Source organism: Copadichromis virginalis, linkage group LG16 (assembly GCF_057382275.1).
Source record: "Copadichromis virginalis isolate Kocher_CV1m ecotype Utaka linkage group LG16, C_Virginalis_male_GT1.1, whole genome shotgun sequence".
Lineage (NCBI taxonomy): Eukaryota > Metazoa > Chordata > Actinopteri > Cichliformes > Cichlidae > Copadichromis > Copadichromis virginalis.
The window spans coordinates 22780015-22801698 of NC_140633.1; the positions used below are offsets into that span (position 1 = coordinate 22780015).

A 21684-nucleotide genomic window follows, 5' to 3' on the forward strand; every position below is an offset into this window, starting at 1 on the left:
TTACCTCACGAGATCGGCTTAATGGGGGAACTCTGGGAGCGCGCAGCTGCGCGTAAGAATCAACTGGTTTTAGAACATTTCTTGTGTTTTCTAGAGATGATGCACGGCGTTTAAGCTGAACGGTGGTGTGGGCTTCTAGTTAAATCGACATCTACTTAGGATCTGATTTATTACAAAGCAGATCTATTCTTCAGGGCTGCCATTATCATATTACATATTGTGGGTGTATAACATAAAACTGACTGTGTGACTCTCACTCCGTTTCTGTCTATATATTTGCAGTGTTGTTGTTTTTTTTTTGTTCCCACCCAAATGTGTTTAGAGCAACCTACGTCCTCACAGATATCAAGAGTGTAAACAAAGGAGGACGCACCAGCGAGATGCTGCTGGGAGAGTATTTGGTACCCCGGTTGCCCTGGAAACAGATTTCCAAGGCACATCATTGGAAATGCTGAAAGGTTGGCCTCCCAGAGCGAGACCGAAGAGAAGCTGACTGACAAACACAGACGGAGACAGCAGGAAATAAAGGCTACTACAGGGTGGCTGTAGCCTGAGGGTGGAGGAACTGAGGTTTAGAAGGCCGCCACACAGATTTGGGTGATAACTGTTAAATATATATGTATATAAGCTGCTGGTGGTGATGCAGAGAGTGGATAGGGACCTGGCAGTTTGAGGATGTGAGTGGGCTGTGAGGCTTTATGGACCACAGGCATGAATGACTCATTCCACATGAACGCACAGGCATGTGGTGAGGAGGAAGCAGCTAAACTTAGTGAGAAAAGAAAATATTTCATTCACTTCAAGCCAAGTGCAGGACTCCTGTTGTAGGATTACTGCCAGCACATCACACGCTTATTGCACTTTAGCCCGACACTTGGCTACTAACCAGTTAACAGATCATCTTAGCCCTTCTCAGGTCAAGCCGTCACTCCCCTCACCCCACCCCACCGCCAACCCCTTTAATGCTGTCATAAAAGTGTCACTTTGTATCTTATGCTCAGGAAGGCATGGCTTGCCATAGTCTGCAGATTTAACATTGATGTATCAACAGAGGTCTTGCGTATGGCTTGTTCTGAAGTATTATAAATACTGAATGATTGCATGAATTATTGAACAACTGGCACATGTACTGTTTTTCATAAATACTTTCAAGTTAAAAACAAAAACAAAAAAACAAAGTTTGTCTTGTCTTGTGTCAACCATTTATGTGGATAACTCCACTTGTGAGCGTGTCTGGTTCAAGGCAATAACACCTATAAAACCCGGTATTTTCTCTAATGAATACATTTCTCTCTGGTAAGAGCCAAAATCGTCTTTGCACTCACGCCCTTTATTTCCCATCTTTGAGACAGGTGCACTTGGCATGTCTGTGTAATGACACCAAACCAAAGCTTCAATTGGCCATTAGTTTCCATAAGGAAAGACTTCAGCCCAGGTGGGTCACATAATTAAAGGAGAACAAGTCAGATCTGCTTGTCACTGAGGCGAGAGAGTGTGTGTGTGAGACAGAGAGAGATGTGGGCCTTTCTCTGTGAATAAAACAGGACAATCCTTTAGACAAGAAATGCCTGTCGGTCTCATTTATCCAGCAGTTTTCACATAGCTATTAAAAATTACAGGCTCGGGACAGGCGCTATTTTAAAGCTTCCCACCCACAACAACAAAGACTGGTTGCTGCTGCCTGTTATTCTTTGGGGAATTAGAGGTTTTACATCATCAGCTTTATTGTGATGTCCATAAGGATTTGCTGCACAATTTATAACTATGAAATTAAACGAAGGGGCTTCAACTTTATAATCTCTCTCCTATAGAATTGCAGCCAAAACTAATGCTTGTTTACTTGTTTACATTTATTATTGTCCATACAACTATTTATTTAGGAAGAACAAGTTCTGTGTTGTCTGGGTAGGTGGTCATTATTGATCCTCATCAGTAACTGCGGAGTTGTAGACTGACTGGAGAGCTCACCTGGAAACAACAAGCAGACTTTACACCACCCTGATGCTCATGTGCACTGGACTGAAGACAAGTGGGAGCTTCGGAGTATCCATTGCCACATCGATTCTTTGTATCTTTATCCCACTTAATGACTTTTCTGCTCTATAATTCAACTCATGGAGCTGATCTCGGGGCCTAGCAGGGATACGGAGAGGTAACTTGTGGCTGGAGCTGTTTTAGAGAGACAACATGCTGGAGGAAGAATGCAAAGGATTTAATGAGGGGATTCTTGAAGACAAGCAAGGATTTGAGAATTCTCTAGTGCCAAAACACCCAACACAATTATCATAAGCTCTCTCTCACAGCGAAATGAAGCTATTTTGAGGTTCCTACATTCCACACAAGAGAATGATAAAGTCATTTAGATTATACAGTGCAAACAGTTTGTCTGCAACGCGGTCACATGAAACAATGTTTACTCTTCTCTAGGTATTACAGCTATGGATTCATATGAACCCCAAGCCAATAAAAAGCCTAAATTCTCATAAGGATGCACCTCCTTATAGGGTGTGTTATCCCTCAAGCTGAGTGAAGAGAGCAGTGGTGGTCTTCACTAAGACTCATCTGTCAATCACAGCGTTGCTTCATCAGTAGGAGCACACTGACAGCCAGAGAGCCTTTCTCCATCACTGAGCACTGAAGACCCACTGATCCACAGTCTAGACCCCCATCCATCCTCCACAGTCACTCCATGTCTACACATTTAAAGAGATTAAAAGAAACAATAAAATGCCACAATGTTTCTACAGGATGTACGCATCTTATCGAATGCGCTGCTCAGTTTCTTAAGCAATTACTTTTTAAGCAACAGTGACTCCATCGTGTTTTACTTAGATCTACATGTCGGGACATCTCCCCTGAGTTCCAGTTTCTGTGCAGTCACCCGAGCATCAAACAGCTCATCTACATGTACTTTTTTCTTGGCCAATGTCTGCTCCATGTTGACACAAACTCATAATTTATCTATTTCTGGCTTGTAGGCTTGTCTCTCCGAGAGTTGTCACACTGGTTGTGCTGCTGTCAAAATGATGCAAGAATAAATTGAAGACTGAATGCAATTTCAGTTGCTTAACTGGTTTCAATCAAATTTTCCTTTTCACTGCCTTTAAAAAAAGATATTTATGGAGAAAACCGATGAGTGCTCTACTGAGTATTCTCAGTATTCTCTCAGTGGGAAAACTTCTGTGGCAGAGATAGTGTCATTATGACATGTGCCATTTAGTGGTGTGTGTAAAGGTATACAGTTAAAAGCTCACTGGCAGAATACAAGATTTGATGTGCTCGCACAAATATTAAAATGATTAGCATGCAGCCTGTCAAATGGAAGAATGCATTAAAGATGACTTGCTTGTCACATTCAGAATCAATTTGAGCAGCATACTGTTCCGGAGAGGTTTGTCTGTGATGTTTCCTGCCCCAGTCGGGAATTTTAAATTTAAATACTGCTTAATGTTGAAGAAATACAAAGAGGCAAAAGACTGCTGACAGCCCACAGTAACATTGTTTGCCATTATCAAGCATCAGTGTCTTTCTGACTGAACCAGTGTCACGTCTCGTCTCATTCTCATCATGTGTGTCTTGATGTAAAACTACCAGAAAGGTTTACTCTGTCACAGCTGGGCCACATCTGAATTTACCTTGGAATTTTCTTTCAAAGCGGTCCCCAAATCTGACGACTGCCCAGCATGTCTTCATGCTCGAGTTCACGTCCACACTTCCCAAACCTTTCCTATATCGGTTGTTTCTTTTTCTTTATTAAGCACTAACATTTTTAGCAGATGCTTTAATGTGATTGGTTACATTATAGCTCACCCTTTACTGCTATATTTCAGATAAACACACTATTAAAGGGAATCAGAGCTTTCTTGGTAGTAATGTTAAAAATGTCCGTTCTAAGGACAATCAATATCCAGGCACAAGTATAACTTTCAAAATGTGGGTTGTATTATACCCCAAAAAGATTAATAATAATATCAACATACATAACCATAAAAATAGTTATTTATTTCTGTACTTGTTTAAGAAATAAGCCGGTAAACTAAACAAACCTACTCAAAAATAAGGCTCTCCTAAACAAATATTTTGTATTCTAGTGGAGAAAACATTTCAAAGGCAAAGTGGGGACAATGGCTATATCAAAGAAAAACAACAACAGAAACATAATTCTCCCCTATGCTGTTGCAGCAGATGGTTTAGTCCATTTGGGTGACCTCTGTGTTTAAACCAACTCCACCGTAGATTCAGCCTCCTCTGAAGGACTGGAACAAACCGCAAGTAACTCAGGAAAACAGTGGGAAATAAATAATGCAGCTTCTATAAATCAATGACAAAGCCTGCTAACAATCATCAAGGTCCTGACTAATCTAGGGACGGGGTTTGGTTAACAGCCAATTCCTCACACTTTTTAAAGAATTTTCTCACATGTTCCAAAACCCGAAAGCTGCTTTAAAATCCATGACAGAATATGCACACTAACAATGTATTCAAACAAACTACGGCTGATCTACTTTATAAAGGATGTAAAGATGCAGAAGAAACCTTTATGTTGAGTTCATTACATCATCCACATTTTGTAGTTTTCTTCTTTATTTAATCTCATTTGTTCTTCACTCACCGTCATATCTGGCATATAAAGCATTACACAGCCTATCCTATTACTGTGTTAATAGTAATCTATAAAGAGCATTAAGTCCCACATGAAGCTGTCACTGCAAATGTATTTCTGTTGTTACTAAATGAAATGATAGGATAGGTATGCTTTATTATTCCAAATTGAACTCATCTATTCTTGATGCTTTGTGAATGCCTTCTAATAAATCACACTCAATAAAAGCTTTATATGGTGCACCTTCTTTTATTTAAAACTGCTCTACAGTTTATAAGTAATTTAAATGCAACGTGGTGCAGTGGTTAGCACTGTTGTTTCACAGCAAGAAGAGCCTGGGTTTGAATCCTGGCTGGAGCATTTCTGTGTGGAGTTTGCATTTTGTCCTGGCGATTGCTCTCTGGATACTCTAACTTCCTCCATCTGTCCAAAGACATGCACGCTAGGTTAACTGGTGATTCTAAATTGGCATGAATGTAAGCCTCTGCCCGATTACCGCCAGGATACACTCCAGGTCCTGAAATGGTTAAGTGGAAGATATTCACTTTGTAATCAAGTCATTAGTTAGAAATTATTAAGAGAATGTACTTTAAGTGTCACAATCTATGACGTTTATTTCTAATGGAATAAAAGATGATACTAGTTTAAGTGATGGGCCTGATCTGGAAGTGTTACATAAGCCGGTGAGAGAAGATTCATAATATGGTCTGAAATTTATCAGTGCCATCTTTACCTACACTTTAATTCATTCCCAACCATTAATCACATGTGAAACATAACCCCAGAGTTACATTCTTCCAGATCCTGCTCTAAATAACAAATTAAATGTTATCTGTTCTGTTCATGGTTAAAAAAGAGTGAAAAGTGAAAATGGATCTTAGCAAGCAGAAGTTTGATGGAATCAGAAGAAATATAAAAGGGAAAAGACAAATTTTAAGAAAAAAAAAATGAAATCATAAAGCTTTGCAGAAAGTCGGCTTCTCTCCAGTTTTTCAGAAAAAAGGGAAAAAAAAATACTTTAAACTTGATGAATGCAAAGTTATTTCCTCTAAACCCATTGCCATGGGAACAGTGCTCCAACTGTCTCTTCTATCTACAACACATGACTATTGTCTTCTTCAAAAGCAATCTTACAGCATTCACAGTGTTTGTGCGTGCATGTGGGGGAAACCGCTACAGTGATGTTTTAGAGAAAATTAGATTCAAATAATTACGAGGATAAAAGTCGTTTGTTGGATTTTCTTTATATATATATATATATATATATATATATATATATATATATATATATATATATATATATTTAAATTGCACTACATTTTGAAAAGGCAAAGCTTGGAAAATTGTAGTCATGTCAGTCACTTGTGGAGAATAATCATAAGGATGAAATGAGAGCCACAGCTGCAGAAACCAAAACATAATCTGGGTCACAAAAGATCAGGTTTTTGGTAACGTGCCAGAGAAAAAAATCCATATTATTATTAGAAGAAAGGGAAAATAATGACATTAGTTAGGCTCTGTAATTCCCCTATTTGGACTTCACACTCGGTTTGGACTGCCACAAGGTCAAACTCAATTTCAACTTGTAATTTCTATGTCTAAATTGTACTCATTGGCTGAGACATTTAGCACCTCCACAGAGCTGCCAGTGAGATTTGTGAAGAGGAAAAGGGAGACAGTGATGAAGAGGAAGAAAGGAAAAAGGATATTTTTGCATTTTCCCATTTTATCAAATCTTGAAATAATCAGTAGGATTAAAATTGGCAGATGAGACATTTTTGAAATTCAGAACACGATAGAAGAGGTTTTTTCCCTGATCGTGTTTAAACAATAAACAATGGCTTACACGTATACATTTATAATGCCACAACGTCTATGACTGTCATTGTTCATAACGTCTTTACACCGCTTTCACTACTCTGGCACCGTTATCACTTTGGAACCATTTTTAGCACACTGTGAGGCAGTAAACACAGTTTCCATGGAAACATCAGTGAGACACACATTGATAAGCGGATTGGAGCAGCTGTATTTCTCTGATGACGAATGAAACCTCAAAAGCTGAGAGGGTTTCAGCTGGCAAACACAATTAAACAGTAGCCCGTATACTGGGGAAGAGGGAACCACATAAGCAGAGGAATCTGTTTGATTTGTCGTTATGAGGAAGATAACAAATTATTCTTATCTGGTTTTGCCAAAAGCACCCTCTGGCTCTGCCTGCCTCGTCTCACCAAAATCCAGCCAGCGGGTCTGGTTTCTGTGTCTCGGAGCAAATGGGAAACAATTTCCAATTAGATTTTACTTTACAAATGATATATTGATCTGCTGTAGCTGCACTCATTAAGCTGGGGAGAGACAATGAAGCACAGTTTAATTTGGCATCAGTCAATTGTCTTTACCAGATGGAGGTGAAGACGGAAAGGTCAGGCGTGTTTTTAAAATAGTAACCTCCCCAGAAATCACATTATGAATTGTTTTAAGCGAGTACTGAGTACAATGATCGTGCAAATGTTAGCAGGAATAATTTGATTATATTGCCCACTTTGTGGGAGGATGCGCCACAGAATTAAACATACCTATTGTTTACTGTCACCCTACAATGTTTGACCTTCACTTTGCAAAATGATAGTTTTCTCTTTATCTTGAAGACATCTTGTACTGAGTTGATCAGTATTTGATTATTGTTCTTTTTTTTCCCAGGAGAAAACTTTCCAGCCCTTTTTAATAATGTATAAATATATAATTTTAATGAAACAATAAAGAGTATTTTACATTTCAGGAGAAGCTCTATGGAGGATCAAAACTGCCCATCAAAAATAGCTAATATCTTGTAGTGAATACATAAATATGCCATTAAAAACCTAAAACATTATTCTAAATAACATGTTTAGGCATTTTTGTTTTTATCAGACACTTATGACATTGATATTTATGTCTTCATGTGCACATTTATTTATTCACATGTCATTTATTTTATCTGAGTGATTACTTTGTTAACAATCTCTGGACTGGAGGCAGTCAATTTCAATTCATGTTATAAAATTTAAAAAGTTGACCTCATGAGAGCCTCCTCATTTGCATACTAGAATAAAAATCTATGAACATTAAAATAAAATATAAAAATAATTACATTTAATGAAGTGAGTAGGGGTAAAATGTGACAAATAAATAAATAAATAAATACTTTGGGTTATTTGACAAAGTAAAATAAACACACAAGGAATTAATGATAGATATTTTTTTAAATAATTCATGCATAAATCTATAGAAATATTAAAATAGTGTTTATTAAATGATTTGTTTTACTTGACCAGTACTCTTCTCCATATATTTAATATTGTACACACAGAATATTTTATATGAAGAGCTTACAGTTACATTCTGTGCTATGTCTTCTAAGGTAATAACCTGAGTCTCAGCTGTTAAGAGGACATTTGGAGAGAACCTCCTGATAACAGTGCGAGTGATGGTGTCATGAGAGCCGCTTTGCCTGACAGCAGCACATCTTCCCTCTGTGGCTGTTGTCCTAAAAGTGTTGCACAGAAAATACACGAGCACTGACCCCAAAACATCTTTTTTGTTTTTCTCCTACAAAGCTCGGAGAATGCCACAGCTTCATCAACAGCATGCCGATTAAGGTGTACAGGTGTAGAGGTGAGCCGAAACAATGACAAACTGTTCTGAATGTTCATCAGTGACATAAAATAAGTTAAAGCACAGATAAAGCATGACACCTTTTTCCTAAAAATTGTCTAAAAAGGTTTGACACATCTTAGAAGCGTACATTTCTCATTCTGTGGCCGTATTGAGTGTGGATCAATGTGGGAGAGGCTCAGTGATGAACTCGCTCCCCGCTGGCAGTCTGATGGGTCTGTTTTCTAATGAAACAGGGCCTCCAGGGAAAGTAATGACACTCTACTGGCCTCTGTCACTGAGCAGAGGCTCGCTATGTTCCCTCTCTAGAGTAGTTATATAATAGTTAATGATTCAGGAGCACAAACATCCTGAAAAAAAGCCCTTTAGGCAGCAAAATAAATGCATGCATTAGGCGTGATAAGTAAGATTAGATAATTTACTCTTTACACTTCCTATAACAAATTACCATATTTAAATCAAAGGAATTTGGGTCAAAATGCTCAAGCATGCCAGAGAGCTACATTCAAAAGCTTCAGCTCCTTACTAATAAGTCAGATATATAATACACACAATCTTCTGTGTTATTGTGTCCATCATATGAAACCTGAAGTTCCCATGGTAAAGATGAGCTGCTGGAAAGAATACAAAACCCCCAGAAACACCAACATAAACAACATACTGTGGCAAATTTACAGAGTATGCAAATCAAATTCATGCAAACACTGGCATATTGATTTACTGTAATAATAAAGGAGAAGAAGTATTTTCTAATGTAATAGATTATTGATTGATTTCCCCAACCAAACCAAAGAATAAACGCTGCGGTAACGTCACGGAGACCTTTCAGATGAAAATCCGTTTGGCAAAGAAGTAATCACAGCACTGATGGCTTTTCTGAGAATCGTGTCTCGTTTGTTGAGGTAAATACAAAACCAGAGTGACACATTGCCATTTGAAGGTCACCAAACCTGCAGATGAATAACATATGAGAAAATGTAGACCTATTTATCTCTAATTAGGAGTGGCATTGTGTTTGTTGAATACAGCAGGGTGTTATGAGGCATTATTTTAATATAAATCTCGAAAGACGCTGCAATTGAGTTCTGGCATGATTGCCTTTGGGAACAGCAATAGTTTCAAAGATAACAAATGTTTATAGAACAAGTGTTGAAGGTTATCTATTCAATACATTGATTTGGTAATGCACTGTATTGTACATCAAGAACACCACGGGCCGTTTATTCGAATGAGGAAGGAGGAAAATTGTATATATATAATCTGCAGTGATCATAAAAGATGTAAACGTAATCACAAAAGCAATCAATTATTTAAAAAGAAAGAAGTTGAAACAATTTGGCAGCAGATGGGCTTTGATCAAATGTAGCAGCTGACACTGTTTGAATCAGCCAAGTGTGAGAAAAATGATCACATCCAATACCCATTTTTTTTCTTCCTTTATTTATTGATTGCATTTTACACATTTGGTTGGATATAACTTTCTTTTGAATAGTCTATCACCTGTTATTTTCCTGTGTATTTTTTGGGTATTTTCTTTACATATAAATTAATATTTTACGTAAAACTAAATGCTGGCATTTCACAATCCAGTTTCAGCTTCTTATTCCATGGATTTGTATTATTATTGCTATTATTATTTTTAATCTATTTTGGAAGAGTTCAAGAGCAGGACAGAGATGTGAAGCACGCACTCTTGCCCGCACAAAACTACATGCTTTCATTCCAGACTCAGGGGAGACAACAGGAGAGCGGCTGCTTGGAGGTGATACAATTCAAGTAGCATAAGGCGCCTGTTATCCAATGAGTTGATAATTTCCCTCAGGTAAACTCGAGCACTCAACTTAATCTGTCAAGTAACATAACAGGAGTCCTCTGGAGAAATTTCACTTTCAATATTTGTGATGGGAAAAAGAAATCTTATTAATGTAATGTGTTAATTGAAAATGCCTAATAAACGAATGATAAATGGCCAGTAGGGCTGTATATGTGTGATTTCTAAAGGCAGCTGTCTGCTTCTATTATACAATCAAACTAATGAGGAACACTGTTGGAGTTAAACACTGAAATTAATGAGGTTTAACTCTTGCTAACTCTTATTTGTCTGTGCTTTATTATTTTCTTAATAAGTGACATCTAAAGCCACGTTGTTATCTAGATAATCTCCTACTTGTCAAGCTGCCTTGACTTCGGTGTATAAAACATGCACTCCAACAACATCAGACACTGAGCAATGACACAGTTAAACGGTGAACCAGACTATTTATTTACTTATCCCGGTGTGAAGCTGCAGCATAAAATTCACCAGACAGCTTTGATCGTGCAACAGAAATAAAAGCACTTTCCTCTCTGCAGGAAATCAGTGGGACAGTGACAAGCACGCACAGAACCGGGACCCCGAAACTCAAGCTCACTGTGAGAGACTTTCACAGTAAATGAGTCAGCAGACAGGGGACAGATTTGTTGTCAAGTGTGACATTTTTGTAAACAACAGACTTTAATGTGAAACTTAAGAAATCGGATGTCTTCTCTGTGGTTCATGCCTTTTTTGAAGCAGTTATAATAAATAAATAAAAGGGGCAGCCCATAAACTGCTGAGTTTATACAAATGAGGATTTTTATCACAACAAGGAGAATGGACATGTCAAGATTTAGGAGAAATTCTACATTATGTTTTGGCTTCTTCTTCTGTACTTTGTGTCTCTGAGTCACCATAAAATAACGCACTAGATGGCAGCATTGTATAGACTTGGGTTAAGCTGTCGTCTATGTCGCCATCAACCCAGCTACCAAGAAATCCAAAGGTTTACCTATACAAATCTTCTTTTTTAAAGAGCTTCAAATAGCATGTAACATGTGGTCTAAAGCTCACAAAAATATGCTGTGATATTGCTCCTGTCCATGGCCATTACTGCCAAGAAAGGATGGGAGCGGTGGAGAAATTCAGCGACAGTTTCCATCAGTATTAAGGTCCTGTTTGCATGTCAGAATCAATAGGTCTCATATTTTATGCTTGTCTGCGCTTCTTACCTGGCATAATTGTGCTATCTCTATTTCATATGTGCAGCAATCTTTTTTTTTTTAAAAAGCTTTGAACATCAGAAAATACAGCTGGTAGTTAATTTATGAGGAATGCTGTTGAGCCACAGTGACCCAATTATCTCTGGAGGCAGAGCCACGAGGGTGTGTGTATTGCTTTGGTTTTTCCATTCCCTGAGTTAAAGCTGTCTACTAAATCTAGCCACTCCTCTCACCCTCTAACACCACCACAAATCAAGGACAGCAGATGCAACACAGTTTGTCCTGCCTGTTTCTTAATTCTCTCCTTCCACACACGGGCTTAGAGCGAAACTAGCCTGGGTTTAACTTCCTGCTCTACTCCCAGCTGTTTTTGTGGCTACCCTCAGGCTTGGGGCCTCGGGAGCGATAAATTACATGAGCTCACTGCTGCTTACATGTTCTTCACTCCCGTCAGCCTGCTGGGGTCGGTCACCGCCATTGTCTATTTTGGCTCATAAGCACTGGTGATGCATTGTGTTTGCAGAGCCTCCTGCAGAGACTGATATGCTTAGAAAACACTCCCAAGACAAGACCTTTATTTTGTTAAACTTGATCAAGATATAATCAGAAAGTGTCTGGTCACGTGGGACTGTGGTTTAAAATAAAAACACTGGATAAAAATCCATCAAACATTCACCCCTTGGGGCACACGTGGGATCACTGTGGGCCCTATTAAAGCTACTTCTGGTTGCCCTCTTATTCTCAAGGGTTCACTACAGCAGGTAGCTCAGCATATTTCATATGACAGATTTTTTATATTGGATGTCCATCTTGAAAAGGATTTGTAACTCCTCCCACAATTGAACTAGGGATGTTTTAGCTGTTAGCCAAATGTGTAAACCAATACACCAAGTGAACCCAAATACTGGCATAAAATGTCAGCAACCTCGAGGCGTAGGCTGCCCTACTTGATTTGACGGATTTTTATAACACATACTCTTCCTGACAACCCAAGAGATTTGTTTGTTGAATCAGTTAACCTCTATCACCCTCAAATTTTTGTACGTATACTAAAACACATAAGTCACGTGTCTCTGTATCATGTTTCCTTGTTTTAAATAATTTGCCAGCAAACATGCCTATGTGAGCCCACAGTAGGTAGGTGTGGCTGAACTGTGGGGCTGTGTGGACAGGGAAAACCCAGGCTCATCACCCATACAAGGCCCACAGAAGTGTTGCCTTTTAGCCCCCTTATATGGCTTTTCTGTGGGCAAGCCTATAATGAAAACACTCATGACGACCCAAAAGAGCAAAATTCTTATGGGTCCCACATGGGTTAGCCTACATGAGTACCTCACTGCTCCACCTGTGGGTTAGGCCATGCAGGCCCCACAGTAGTTTTACCCACTGGGACACTTAAAAAGCAAAACAAACAAACGGGATTGTCCCCACTGTGGGCCCGCATGGGCATATTTGCTGGAACCATGCTTTCTCTCTAAGTGCGCATGCTTCCAACTTGCAAGTGGGATTTAGTTTTATAGGCAAGCTGAATAGATTAGATTCTCTTGAAAGCATTTTGCGAGTAGAGGTAAACAACATTCTTCCTCCGTATTTTCCCTCAGATGGCAATGGAACATTATTTTCCACTGCTTTCCAAATACTAAACCAGATGTTGACTCCACACTAAAACCTCATATGTTGTTCACTACAGTTCCAGGTTAAAGTCTGAGGAACAGCACTAGAGTTTGTGAGTATCTACTTTCTAAAGCGAACAGAGCTTTAACATCATTCACACAGCTGGAAGGAGAATCTTTGGATTTCTCACCAGAGTAACAAATCTTTCCGTTTATTCCAAAACATGAACTCCAAGTGCACAGCTACATAGAGTACACAAGAGAGAGAGAGTTCAGTCAACATTATCAACAGCTGAAACAGTCTTTATTTTAAGGCTCAAAGACACTTTGTGTCAAGAGCCAAGTCTTCGCTTCAGTCTGTGTCAGCACTGAAAGGACTGTGTATGACACACAGCGCCCAAATTTCAAAGAGTAACTGGACAACAATGCTGTCGGTCTCTGTGTTCAGTTTAGTCTTCAGCATGTGACATGCAAACCCTTCTCCGTCTTTTATACATGAACTAACAGTAAAACGTTTAGTGTGTTAAATAGATTATGTCTCACACACGGTTCTTTCAGCACTGACATAAACCAATCCAAATTGGAGTTGATACTTTGCACTTTAATGGTGCAGACATTCAAACCATTTTAAAGTGAACATGCTGAAAAACAGATCCTGTGTAACTTTCAAAATGCTTAAATGTCATCTGCTCGCTGAAGCGTGACTATTCTGGGAAAAGACTCAGGTGTGTCCATATACTGCAGATTAGTCCACAAAACTCTGCAGCTGGAACAAGTTTTTGTGCACTAATGTTATTGAGCCTTTTTTTTTTAGTGTATGCTGGAATTGAATGTTTAAAGCTTACTCACCAGCTGAATAACTTCAGAAAAGAATTTGGGAAAAACTGACGTAATCAATTAAACTGTCTTAACCAAACATTCATTACCAGACTGTCTTTCTCCACAGAGGGGAAACTTTGTAATCCTTTGAAAATTTGAGCAGGGAGTTTTGCCATTCAAGTTGTGCTATTCAACACATTAAGGAACGCCTTGCAGACCCAGATTGTTCAACCAAGTCATGTAACCGGCGATCTGATGCCAGCTTCACTCTCGGAGCACTTTAAACCGCCTCTCATTTTGAGCTCATTCACAGTGTCTGCCAGTTTATCTGCGGTTTGTAACCATGGTGGCTGTTGTGTTTGGTACAGCGCTTCAGCAGCTTTTCTTTATTTGCAATTAGACGCTCGAGGATTACCTCAATTTGCCTCTGCTGACTGCTATCAGCCCTGTTTCACTGTGCTTATCCTTAATTAGGAACAAAACATAAATTAGAGCAGAGAAAATTGCTTCAAGATTTAAGAAATGTTTGGGTTTTGGGCTGTAATTCCTTACATTGCCTTGCTGGTTAGAAAAACCTTAGTGTTTTGTCTGTAACATATATCTGAGGTATTATTGTCACACATCCAGGTCATTGGTGCTGAACAGAAAAACCTACTTCATGTCCAAATTACCTTTCAAAGTATTTTCAGAATGTAACTTCAAATTAAAATGTGCTTAGCCCAAGTTAGTATTCACGAAACAACCCCCTCAGAAATAGGAGATGTTAAACAACCCAATAAACAGTAAGGGTTTCTGAAGATTACATCATCCACCTACAAAGTCAAATTTTATATGGTGTGTGGATCACTTTGTTAGTGGCATGGCTGTAATGTCAAATAAAAGGGCATTGTGTGTGTGTGCTTTGTTTTTATACAGTCAGCCCTAATAACAGTTGCCGGCATACTGTCTGCCAGCTGCTGTGCCTGCTGTAACAGCCAGCACAGTGCTGGAAGTTTCCCATGCAGATCACCTATTCACTGACGTGCAGCCCATGTACACACAGATAAACACACAAACACACCACCCATACACACACAAAGTGATCGGGGCACTTTAGTCGTTTATGATGATGCAGATTAATGACAATAAACTCATGTCATATCAGCCAAAAATGTTTTGTGTAGAGCTGAAGAACTACTCACCATAACTGTGCACGCATAAAGAAAAAAATTTAAAGGTTAGTGGAGCTTTTCAGTAAATGTGCACTTTAGAAAAAGAAAGTGGATGGTGAATTGAATATAAATTATATTAAGTGAGAAAAGAAGGATGATATTTTCCTTGTAGATGTGAAGCTGACCAGTTAAATATTTGCCTTTTGGCTACTTTTCTGTTTTCCTTGATGGGAAGATGCCCTGTTTACCATGAAACAAACCATTGAGAATTGCCCACTTGGCCACCAATGAAAAGACTGGATTGGATTAGGGGCTGCTCAGACCTCCTTGGAAACCGGATGCCAGTCTGCTGGAGTGATGGTGATGGTTTTGTTTCTTTTAAAGGCCCTGTCTTTTTGAGAGGCCACCGTTTATCTCCATCCACAGAACTGATGTTGAGCCGACCCTGTGTCTTTAAAATCAGAAGTCTCACGCAACCAAGCGTAGTTGCAAAACAAATACAATGTTTAATTCTTCATGCAGGCTTTATATGCATTTGGCCATAGATGAACTAAATTAGGGTGTTTCTTGTCTTTTAGTAGAGGTGTTGGGGTAAGTCGGAAATGCTTTTGTGTCACAGGGCTGGCTTGAAAGATGCACAAAACATTCATTTAGAACAATTTGATTTACGTCAGTGAGCTAATCATAATTCTTTTTTTATCTTCTCCCCCAAATAAAGATATAAATAACTACCCATTAGCTTTAAAGAGACCATGGGTTCTCTAGATTTCGTAGGGGTATACTTCAAGAACCTTACAAGTACCCTTGTCTGTAAAGCAAGCGATTAGCCATGTAACAGGGTACGGGAGAGGAAATCACTCCCCTCTGGTGACCTCTGGCCTCTCATTTTGACTCATGCGTCCTAATAGCTCGTTATTCTGTATTTTGGGGCTCAAGAGTAGGTTGTTATCATGATTGAATTATTTATTTAATCAGTTAATCGACAGCGTTGGCGATAACCCATCCACTATGCGCAACATGGGGCTTTATGCGCACAAATACGTCAAGATAAAATTGCTCACCGAGAGTAAAGAGCTAACTTTTTTTAATGCTCTGCACTGAGGAGAGATGAGGGAGGGGGCAGGCTGAGTGAACTCCGTCCTCCCATCAGTAATCCCCTCTGTGGTGACGTAAGCCGGGCTGTCTCCAGAGGGACAGCCTTGAGTTTTGGAGCAGCCAGGCGGTCAGTGTGTGCATCCCAGGACGCAACATCAGTGTAGCTGGGGCTCAACTTTCAGCTGATAGCGAAACTTCAGACAACCAAGGAAAACTTGGAAAAATGGGTAAGTTTTACCAACAGATGTTCGCGACGGATGTAATGAACGCCTGTTGTTTTTTTTTTTGTTTTTGTTTTTGTGATGACAGCATAGATCACACTTGGCTCTAACTTTCGAGGTGCACGGATTGTTTAAAAGTACGCATAAGTGAAATTTTACTATTGCTACTAGTGCCACAGAAGGACGTTGTTTACCTGACCCGGTTGCATGAGAATCGGCATTAGAGCAGCCTGCTGAAGCAACTTGTGGAAAGCGATTAGACAGATTAGGACTGTCAGGATTCCTGCAGTCAACTCTGAGCGAGTCTGCGGAGGTGTTAAGTCCAGTTCAGTTTTCTGCCTTCACTGTTTCTCTTTTAACTTTTTTTTTAAAAAAGGGCCACAGAGGCTGAACTGTTTGGGGAAAACGTTTGATTAAAAGTTTTCACTTGGCCACGCCCTTCATTATCAGTCCTCGATTATCACATTGGTCAGCGGTGATTGATCACGTTGCGCTGATTGAGGTGAAAGGTTGTCATTGTTGTCCCGTCTCCCATCCAAACAGCTCAGCGTGTTTTACTGGCAAAGCTTGATTAAAATGTACTGGAAGCAGCATATTGCATTTGTCAGACGCTCCATGATCGGCTGTTGTGTTGTGCCAGAGCTTGTAATTGCTATCTGAAGGGCTGAGCTGAGACGGTACCAAGTGTTTGCCATCTGTGCTCGCAACCTGGGGGTGCGGGGCTCCAGGGAGGAATGAGGCGCTCATGCCATGGATGTTTAATAACGTTAAAACTGTGATAAATTGGTAACACATCCAAAACAATTAAATGTTAGTTATGAAATGTTCTCAGCTTGCACTGCGCTGGATATTAAACAGCTAAATAATTGTGGCCATTAATGCCATTTTGAGCTGCTGGATTGGGTCTGTGTAACATTTAATACCATGTGTTGTTTGTCACAGTGCAGCTGAGGCCAGGGAAGGACACTGTGTGAGAATGTGTATCAGTGCTCATTAATTCGCTATGAAGCTATCACAGAAGCGCCTTTGTGCTCCTAATTTGGAGCTGCTCCTTTGTGCGACTTCAGTGGCTCTTAATGTAGAGAGAGAAGTTCACTGAATTGCAAGTTGCCTAGCGGATGCCCTGTGAACTAATTCCCCACAGACCCTTATTCAGTGTCTCACAGAGGACATTACTCTGCATGGCAATCAACCTTTATGCATTGTCCACTAGCTAAAGCTCTCATTTTATATTCAAATATGCTCTGTGGCCCTTTCAGAAAATACACGACAGCCTGTTGTGCGCATGAGGAGATTGATTTGGAGACTTGTTAGATGCTGTAAAAAGTCCCCTTTGGTTGAATCAGAGAAGTGCTTTGTGCTCCTCTCAGTGATTTGCTTTGTTTCGTGTCAAGAAGAATTGCAAACACAAAAAGGATCACATGTAAAAAGCCTCGAATAGATATCATGAACCGAATGTGTGTAAGACTACGGAGTGTAGCGGTCATAGAGTGGTTGTGTAACTAAATGTCTAATTTGGTTTTTCTGGTGAACTCCACCTGACAAGTTTTTCAGAGAGATCCTCCTCTGTCCTTGCCCCCGAATGATTTTAACAGTGAACTGGGTTGTGTGAAGACTGTGGGAGGATGACTTGGCTTTCCTCCAGCTCTATTCAGAGGAAGACAGGAAGACATTTTCCGCAAATAACTTGATAAGTTCTTGGTGTTAGTTCTGTGACTATTACCCCAGCGAGCAGTAGTTGGCTGCTATTAGCTCCCTTGATAACTAAACAGGAAGAAACTGTAGTGTTGGCTCTGCTGATTATTTATCATTGAGCCAAACATCTAAAAGAAGAGTGCTGGCATGAAGATGACAGACGTCTATCACGCATGTGATGAACACGCACTTGTTTTTAGCAAGAAAAGCATGTCATGCATAAATGTCCGGTAAACTTTCTTTAATGCAGATTGTAGGCCTTGAGCTATTGTGAACAAGTATGTCAAGCAAAGATTATTTTTATTTTTCACTAAATTTACTGGTCGGATTTAAGACATGTTTGGAAAAACATTTTCGCTTTTGCAGTTTATTTGATTAACATAACACAGTGTCTGTTCTTCTTGGAGCCTGATCCTGATAGCAAAAAAAAAAAAGAAAGCAAATTTTTTTTTTTTTCCTTCTTGTGGAAACTTGTGAAGCTTCTAGTCTCCGTGTCCTGTTTTCACTGTGGAGGCCTTGTGGAAAAGTTCATCAAGGCTGGTCGCTAAACAGATCCAAATGTTACGTCATTGTTATTGAGAAATTCAAGAAAAGAAGAGATAATCATAGCAGACAGTTTTAAATGTGTCTTTAGTTAAATTCTTTGCTGTACTTTCATGGCTCAGTTTGCACTGACTCACATGAACATTTAACGCTTTCAGGAAGTTTCCAGGCTTAAACAGAATCGATCCTGTGTTTTGATGACCCAAAAACACGGGAGCTGGGTGTGACTTGTGTGTGCTCTGTCTACATCAGACCTAGGATGCTGTTTGGAAAGTGTCTAATTACACATCAGCAGTGTCACACATACTGTCACAAACCCATGTGGTGAACTGTGTGCGCTGTGACCTTGCGTCCGGAGTCTGAGGAGGGAAAAGACCCTTAAACTACTAATCCCGTGCCAGCAGAGATGTTTTTTTGCACTTTCTGAACCAGAAACTTGTCAACTGATGGTTGAGCAATAACAGAAAGTTAGATTTCTATTTTGCCCCTAATTTTAGTTGAGTCACGGTCGTGGTGGTGGTCATATACACATCCTTCTATTCCCAAGATATGCACAGAAACCCCCCCCCCCCCCCCCCCCAAAAAAAACCCCAGAGGACTGTGAGAATGAGTCACCGCAAAGATGTTCAAAGAGTGCTGAGAGCAAATTTGAACTTTGCTGTTTTGTGTTTGCTTGTGTAAGCCAAAGCATTCTGCTGTTAATTCCCATAGATTTTCACTGTCTGAAGTGCAGCTCAGTCTATATAAAGTTTGTTGCTCAAACATTACAACTAATCCCACATTTTATATCACCATCAGAAATTAAATATCCCTTTGTCTTCAGCTTTCAATCTTTAATTACTGTGAATACCCTGCATAATGAGGCAGTTGCTGTCATAGTTACATGATTTCTGGGCTGCTTTCCATTTGGCGACGCATGTGACTGAGCATCTTTGGTAATTGTACAGCGGTTGAGGCCCATGAAGCTCACAAAAGATGCCTTTTTAGTGCAACCAAGACTCCATCTGTTGTCCCCTTTTCCTGGTTTAATTTGTGCCCTCTGATATCTCCAGTTCTTCTCATCTTCAACCCATTTATGTCCCTTTTTAGTTGCTTTTAGTTTGCTTCCTGACAGCCAGGTTAGCCCAGGCACTCATGTTAATTTGTTGCGCTAATAAGTCCTTCGACTACAAAGAGAGCCATTGACTATTGTGACACTAGATGTTAAGAATAGACGTTCATGAGTGGGGATCCTTGTTCAAGCATGTCCCTCGCCACTTTTTACTAAAAGCCTATTCACAGTAAAACAGAAGGGGAAGGCAAGTGTATGTGTGTGTCATTCTGCCATATGCTTTAAAAACTCTATGGCATTGAAAATACTCTCTATGTGCAGGGGGGGAAACAGCTTTTAAGATATGCACAAGCAACAGTGTTGGAAACAAAATATGCCAAGGATACAATCTGGCCTTTATCTATTCTGCTAGACTTCAGAAAGACACCCATGATTAACAAAGTTAAACTGGAAATGCATTATGCTGGCATTAGTGCATGTATGCAGAGTGTAGAGGAGATATTTGCCAGTGGAGTAGCAATCTGTATCAGTGTTTTGTTCAGAGTCAGATGACTGTTCCAGAAGGCCTTTGGGAGATAATGGCTCGGGGAAAGCAAAGAGACGCTGCAGCTGATGAACATTTACTCATTGATCCAGTAGGCATTTGGCCCCAGTGCAGCATTTTCTGCTATCTACAGTAAACCACACCATACTGCTCTAGATGGCCACATTTTCCACAGCACATTAAAAACAAAAACACTCATTGCATGTGGTTTGATACACTTTCTATGTGTCACATGAGCAGGGAATTGAAATAGTCAACAATGCTTTCCCAGAATAATCAATTATCAATGCGAGTTATGGGTAAAAAAGTGAATTGATTGTAATGCAAGTGAGGTGGACTGGTGACTGATTACTTTACACAGAATAGTATGACTAAGCCTAGATATCTACGCTAGCTCTGAACGGTGACCAATGAGCTCGGTGTTTGGAGCCATGGGTTGATCACTAAAATGAAATTTTAGAGCAGGACATGAACTCAAAGGACAAATTCAGTCTGTGCTTTAGAAGCTGTATTGGCAGTTAAATATGGAGATGCCAAACATACAAAACGGAGGGCTCATGCGTGCAAAACACGGTTGTCTTGAGTTGTTTTGACAGAGGGCTATTTTTTTGTCTTAACTAATGTTTCAGGCATGAACATTTTCCAAACAGCATGTGAAACCCATACTTCTTGTCTTGTCTCTAAAGTGTGACTTCTCACCCAAACATTGCTCGTGGAAATTTGGAACGGCTAGAAACAGTTTGCTTTCAGGTGCCATAGCTACTTTGAGCACTCCACCTTTGAGAGATGTTGGATTTTTCCAGGCTCACTGAGTTTGTGGTTTAAACAAATTTATCTTGTTTAATAAGATATTTGGACTATGTAGACATGTTTGGTTGATCACAAGTGTCTTAGCCTGCTGTAGCTTTGGAATACTATTTCCATTCCATTTGTCCAAACCAGTACAATTAACTGAAAGGTGGCAGTGGGGGACTGAACTTCAGATCTATATATATATAGATATATATAGATAGATCTATATCTTGAGTGTATAAAAGATTTGAGTTAGCAAGTGTTAGAAAGTGTACCAGTTAAGGACACTTAAGTGCAAGTTCCTTTTCTATGTTCTCTCCAAGGAGCGATCACTATAAAACACCCATTAGTTAGTGCTTCTGTAATTAAAACCCTCACAGTTGCTGTCTTGGAGCCAGAAGTTACCATATTTGAAGGAGTGGGTGAAGTTATCATTTAGCTAGTGAGCTTGGTTGGTGAGCTGTTTCCATAAACCATATGGATGCCATGCACAGGCACACATACCTGATAATTTTAATCCTAAATAACAACTAATAAAATACTAGAAATTAACTCATGAAAAACTCAAGTTATTGACTGCTTTTAAATGCTGTAACTTTGGCCATTTTAACATTTGAAGTCTGCATTTGTTGACTTTTTGAGCCAGTGTTGTGGTCATTAGAGGAACTGCGTTAGGTTTGATTTTCAACCTACAGAGGTTATCACTTGGGGGAAAAGCCAATGTATGGTTTTAGTGCTATTTGCTTGCCTAGATTGTGCCAAAACTAGCAAACCAAATTTTGTGGAACTTAGTGAAGAGGTATGACATTGGTTACATTTTTCAGTGTTTTTACTTCTCTTAAACTTGGAAAGCAATTGGGAATAGGCTTTTGTGGGCCACGGTTT

At 39.5% G+C, this 21684-nt stretch overlaps 1 protein-coding gene across 1 annotated transcript in view; it reads left to right on the top strand.

The window, feature by feature from the left end:
• Positions 1 to 16035: 16035 nt before the first annotated feature.
• Positions 16036 to 21684, top strand: part of gpm6bb (glycoprotein M6Bb) — a 29113-nt gene continuing 23464 nt past the window's right edge. The window contains exon 1 of the mRNA XM_085433864.1: positions 16036 to 16180. Within this exon, the coding sequence (XP_085289990.1) occupies positions 16177 to 16180 (4 nt within the window). The 5' untranslated portion in view covers positions 16036 to 16176. The remainder of the gene's footprint in view (positions 16181 to 21684) is intronic.